Source organism: Battus philenor, unplaced genomic scaffold (genome assembly GCF_028537555.1).
Source record: "Battus philenor isolate CCGP_79_NKW_IND1 unplaced genomic scaffold, ilBatPhil1.0.hap1 SCAF_22, whole genome shotgun sequence".
NCBI lineage: Eukaryota > Metazoa > Arthropoda > Insecta > Lepidoptera > Papilionidae > Battus > Battus philenor.
In genome coordinates, this window is record NW_027181685.1 from 1,011,691 (window position 1) to 1,017,771 (window position 6,081).

At 32.3% G+C, this 6,081-nt stretch overlaps 1 protein-coding gene across 1 annotated transcript; it reads right to left on the reverse strand.

The window, feature by feature from the left end:
• Window positions 1-1,901: 1,901 nt before the first annotated feature.
• Window positions 1,902-5,474, reverse strand: AstA (allatostatin A). Its single transcript, XM_068766990.1, has 3 exons — window positions 5,227-5,474; window positions 3,490-3,617; window positions 1,902-2,230 (listed from the first exon to the last, which is right to left on the reverse strand). The coding sequence occupies exons 1-3, from the start codon at window positions 5,472-5,474 to the stop codon at window positions 1,932-1,934; spliced, it is 675 nt and encodes a 224-aa protein (XP_068623091.1). The 3' UTR covers window positions 1,902-1,931.
• Window positions 5,475-6,081: the final 607 nt, after the last annotated feature.

The window sequence follows — 6,081 nt, forward strand, 5'->3', positions numbered from 1 at the left end:
AAAATAATTAAATAAAAAAACAAAATAAATGTACCTAGCCACCTTAGAGTAAGAATATGATGGAAGAAAGGCGAGGAAAGAAAGAAGGGTATAAAAGAGCAGAACGAAAGATATTGTGAAGGACGAAAGTAAAGAATGAAAGATATTGTGACGCGTGAAAGAGAGTGATTAATAAAGAAAATACTGAAAAAAATATTGAATAATAAAGTCGTTGATCCCAATAAGTTAGGGGTACGAGAGGCCTCCAATAGCGGAGGCCATCAAAAAAAAAAGAAAGACTAATTGAAAATGTAGTTACCAAAATATATAGTTTTATCTGTACATAATTTTCTAATTCCGTGCCAATGCAAGCACGCACGATTTAGATTATCAAAACTTACAATTTAAATCACTTGCTTATATTGATTAAGTTCTTACTATGTAGCTAATTAATCTTAAAATAAAATTTGATTTGATTTTTCTTCTATTTAACACAATTCACAAAGACATGTGATGTTTCCAAGGAATGGTAAAATCCATGGACAGCGCGTCGCATTAGTTTCTCTTCCTTCATAGAGTTCAGAATAAAGACCTGTTCAACCTGTAGTATATTCTACATTTCAGCTATATTTCACAGAGGATCTCGGTAAAAGAGTGAAAGAGCTACAGGATAAGAAGGTCACTTTCACGCTGGACTGACACTATAACAAAAACCTGCAACATCACCGTGCATGATTCTTAAAAAAAATTAAATAATCGAATAGCCTGGAAAAATATGGTAGCAGAAGTTGACGTGATTGACCATGATCCTCAGTTATAGGCAAATAAAGAAGAAGAAAATGAAGTCCAGAAAGATATCTATCTATAATTCTCATATAGATATAATTTCGCAATTTTGTTTCTTGACTATGTCTTATGGATATCATTTAACCAGTGACCTTTGATCCTAAAATCTTGGATAAGTCATTTAGAAATATCATCGATTTATCATCAGCTTAGAAATTATTGCTTAATATATCGGTGAAGGAAGTTTTTGTTCAGGAATGAGGAATAGATTGGATAATGATTAAGGTTGCTCGTCAAAGAATAACAAATAATGATGCCACCTTCTATTATTTGTATAATTTACTTACGTCTTGTATAATAATGATTATATTGAAAACAACACACATTGTTAAGTCTTCAAGAAACTTACTGATATTAAAATAAGTTACATGAAACTACAAATTGCTTAGAGCTTAACATTTGACTAGAAGTGAATAGAATGGTATTACTCAATTTGATTTTAATGAAACAGAATACTTTATTTAACTTAAAGATTAAAAACACGTTGATACTAAAACATCAAAAATAGATATTTCCATAACTGTTACAAATTTATCTGTAGCAATTGATTTGTATAAAAAGACAGTGAAGTAATTAAAACATAAATTAGTAGATCCTTGAGTTGAAATTATGGAGTAGTACCAATCAACAATTCAGGTAACAGACTATACAAAAAACTATACACGTCAACAGCAATGTACAAAACTAAGATATTTAATATAATAGCGAAAACACTAAGACTAGTAACATTATAAAGAACTAAAACGACAGAATGTTCACATTTAACTAGATCATTCTATACAATATATAATTTTGCAAGATTTAACATTTTGGCATACGTTAGATAGAATCCAGTCGTAGGAGTTTAAATACGAACAATCATTACTATCGTTAAAGATGAAATCTCACATACAATACCTTGATGTTTAAAACAATTTAATAAGAAAATTGTTCAGAATCTAAAATTTTTAAATAACGATAGTTTCAATGCTATTAATGAATATAAATAATTAAAAGTAGTTATAAATGTAATAGAAATGAATATAAATAAACATAAAGCATTAGAAGATATATTCAGTTTAAGGTATCCTATATGAGTTCCGTCCAAAGCGAAAATAGAAGTAAATTTACAAGTCAATATAGTTTTCAACGTTGTCGACGTCCGATCGTTTTCCAAGACCGAAGCTGAACCGATGCATGTCGCGTTCCCTCTTCCCGAGACCGAAGTTGAATTTGCTGAGACGCTTGCCGAGACCGAAGTTGTATCCCCTGGCGCGCTTGCCGAGACCGAAGTTGTACAATTGTGGTCTTTTACCGAGTCCGAAGTCGTACATCCTGGCGCGTTTCTCTTCGTTTTCCTCGGAGTCATCAACCATGCGTTTACCAAGACCAAAGCTGTATGGTCGGGCACGTTTGATCTCGTAAACTGAAATTTAAATTTTAGCTTTGACTAACGAAGTCTGTATTTCTATTTTGATGGCTTCTATAGGACAGATAATTTGCGAGTAAGGTTGTAGTAGATCTAGGCTATGAATTATAATCATAGACGATGGTTTTGATTTCTAGTCGATGAACGCTTTGTATGAGTAAAACTAAGTCCATCATCACAATTCACAAATAGTAGAATATAAAACAAGCCCCGGAAAACATGTACCCTTTGTAGGTGCAAGTAAAAGCAGTAGCTATAGACATTAGAAGTATATGTATAATATATAGTAGCATGAGTTACATACATACGTGCAATTAAATATAAGAAAATAAACTGTGATTTTATATATAAAAAACATTATTTGTTCCCTTTCGAAAAATGGGAATTGTAGGAAGAACGAAATGGTAAAGGTAAGTTTTGTATTTATTTACACACATATTATTCAGTTCGGATAATTTTTATAGACACTGTTAAAATACCAGTTTAATAGAGACGAAAATAATCTGTTTTGACATTCTTCAAGTTAAAGCTACGAGGAGAAAGATAGGTAAACCTTCTCAGCTGATGGACGCCAACCTGCTTAAAGGTCGCCACCTTGCCTGGTAAGCAACTTCCAGCGAGATTAACTATATCATCGGTCTACCTAATATGGGACCTGCCCAGGTCGCGTCTACCAACTCGTGGTGACCACTTTTGGCCTCAACGACAACCTGATGCACGAGTAACGTGCCCGTACTCTCTGATGAGCAATTATTTGAGCTATATCTGTGATCTTTGTTCCTATGCAGGTCTTCTCATTTCTATTTCGATCTAAATATAAATACATTTGAAAAAACTTTTAAGTTAAGCGGTTTTTCGATACCCATATTGTGGTGGTTGTGGAAAAATATGTACCTAGTCCGCCATATTGGAACGGCGTCATCTTGAATTTTAAATTTTGACATAATCATCGTGTTTTACTAGTGTAGCCCTTTCATTTGATACCCATATTGAGGGGGTTAAGGAAAAATATGTAATACGCCATTTTGTATCGGCGGTCATCTTAGATTTATAATGTTATTGATTAATTTATATTGAATTGTGATTTAAATTAAATGTGTGTACCAAATTTCAGATCAATCTGACAACGGAAAGATGCTTAAATTTCAATTTCTAATTTTGATCCATATAAATTCTGTACGGATCGAACTAAACAAAACCGTTTAATAAAGTGTTTAAGATAGTTATTCTGGTAACGTCAATGAATCAAAATTTACCATCAGCGTCATCGTACTGTTCGAACATCTCTGGAGCATGAGCTTGGTCTACTTCAGTCATGAATTCATCACCAGACTGATCTTCATTGACGGAACGCTTGCCGAGACCGAAAGAGTAGAGTCGAGACCTGAGAAAAATTTTTTGTTTTAAATTCAAAATCAAGAATTAACGAATACCTCCATAATTGCGATCTTTTATTTGATTTTGGTACTAATATAGATTTGTTTAAATATAATAGACCAGCATTTAGCCACTTCCGCACATGCATTGGTAGTCGTGCAATAAAGTGCACCGCCCGCCAGCCCGCTGATAAATGCATATTTGTCTCTTGTAGTGGATCTAGTTAATTTTGTTTTGTACAACAGAATTATTTTTTAAAAGCATTGTTCCTTTAGATATTTACACTATTTGTGTGTGCGCTTACATAGCATCATCGAGAGTATTTGAGTGAAAAAGGTTGTCTCAAAGTAGGTTTCTGAGCAAAGTATATATTAACAAAACCTTAACACTAAATATAATAAAACTAACTTTACGCAACCAATCACGATCCCTACTTTACAACCAATCACAGGTGTGGTCTGTGTGAGGCGGAGGAAGATGTGTGCGACAGAGAAAGATATACACGGATTGTTTTGGCTACATTTGGTTCTGAAATTAGACGTGAATTGTACAAAGAAAAGTACATTTTTTGTATTTTAATTTTATTATTAATTGTACAAATTACGTGATTGTCCATCATTACCTGTATTTAAAAAGCGAGTCAAAGAGCACTATTTATCGCTAGTTGTCTAGTATATATAATATTTTTAGTTATATATGTATTTATGCTTATATTATGTATATATATTATTTATTATGCTTATTTATGTAAGTATATAATATGTAAGTATACATTTATGTTCATGTTAAGTATGTAATTATGGTCAAAAGTCGTATCTATTGTAAATATTTCAATTTAATTATTGTGCACGTTGTGTCTGCCTTACTTTTTATGAATCTCCTTCCGTAGGCCTACTGGAAGAAATTTCTGGTTAGAAATAAGTAGTGCCTGTTGTGTCAGTTATATTTGTATTGCCACTTTAGTGTTTTTATTGTGTACAATAAACTGTTAAATAAATAAAATAAATAAATAAAGAAAAATAATAAACTACAAATTAAAAGATGAAATGTTGTACAGGATGATTGGTTATGGAAGTAAAATCTTTAAAGGAGCGAATTTAAAGCACATTTTCACGGACCCTTCCGCTTCGTGAACTCAGTACCGATGAAGCTGTAAAAGCCTTAGGGCTAACAGCATTAACATCTTCAGAAACAATACAATAAAGCACATTTGTCAACAAAAAGCTTGTAAGATTTTATATTTATAATCAGCCATCCTGTATATTATACCTTTACTAGCTGATCCCGCAAACGTTGTTTTGCAAAAAAAAATGATATTTTAATTTACAAATAAAAAATAAGGGTTGATCGTAGAGGGGTGAAAATTTAATGGTTGTATGTATTCTTGTATGCTGTATCATAAAAAATAAAAACAAAAAATTTCGTTAAAAAAATATTTTTTTTTTTTTTAGTGTGAACAACTTTTATCACTTAGGGGTATAGAAAATATATAGTAGCCGATTCTCAGACCTACTGAATACGCATATTAAATTTGGTAAAAATCAGTCAAGCCGTTTCGGAGGAGTTCAAGTTCGATCACCGTGACACGATAATTTTATATATTAGATATATCATACCTTTTTCCTAATCCAAAGTTGTAAACTGGAAGCCTTTTGTATTCGGAAACGTAGCTATAGGCACGTTTTCCTAAACCAAAATCATAGCGAGGTGATCTCTTCTCCAATGGTGCTGTATGTTCATCTTGCGTGGCGTGAAGGTCATGGATCACTTGATTTGCGTGGTCATCATCGTTCTGAACGCTCTCAGGAGTGCAAAACGCAGCGCCCAGGAATACGAAGCAGACGACAATTGTATTGAACATCATTCTAAAACAAACAAAATCAGAAATTTAAAAACAGACATAATAAATACATTTAAAAAACTTTTAAGTTAAACGGTTTTTTGATACCCATATTGTGGTGGTTGTGGAAAAATATGTACCTAGTCCGCCATATTGGAACGGTGTCCATCTTGAATTTTAAATTTTGACATAATCATCGCGTTTTACTAGTGTAGCCCTTTCATTTAATACCCATATTGAGGGGGTTAAGGAAAAATAAGTTATCCGCCATTTTGTGTCGGCGGCCATCTTAGATTTATAATGTTATTGATTTTATTATATTGTATTGTCATCTAAATTAAATGTGTGTACCAAATTTCAGATCAATTTGACAACGGGAAGGAGCTTAAATTTCAATTTCTAATTTTGACCCAAATAAACAAATTCTGTACGGGTCGAACTAAATAAAACCGTTTAAAAATACAAATTCAACCCTGTTTTTGTGTAACCCTTATGCACTAAAATAATAGTTGGGTTTGCTTTCATATTTTCCAACCAGAATTAAATCTAAATTTACATTATATTGTCTCTTCCAGATCTTAAATTCAGTATTTCAGTATTATGTATTCTTTTACATGCGATCTAATACGTG

Bases quoted from the DNA above. Each gene is read 5' to 3' on its own strand.
- AstA (XM_068766990.1), bottom strand. From the start codon at position 5,474: ATGATGTTCAATACAATTGTCGTCTGCTTCGTATTCCTGGGCGCTGCG. The intron at 3,618-5,226 runs GTATGATATATC...AATTTTTCTCAG, and splicing joins AACTTTGGATTAGGAAAAAG to GTCTCGACTCTACTCTTTCG. The intron at 2,231-3,489 runs GTAAATTTTGAT...TTTAAATTTCAG, and splicing joins ACAGTACGATGACGCTGATG to TTTACGAGATCAAACGTGCC.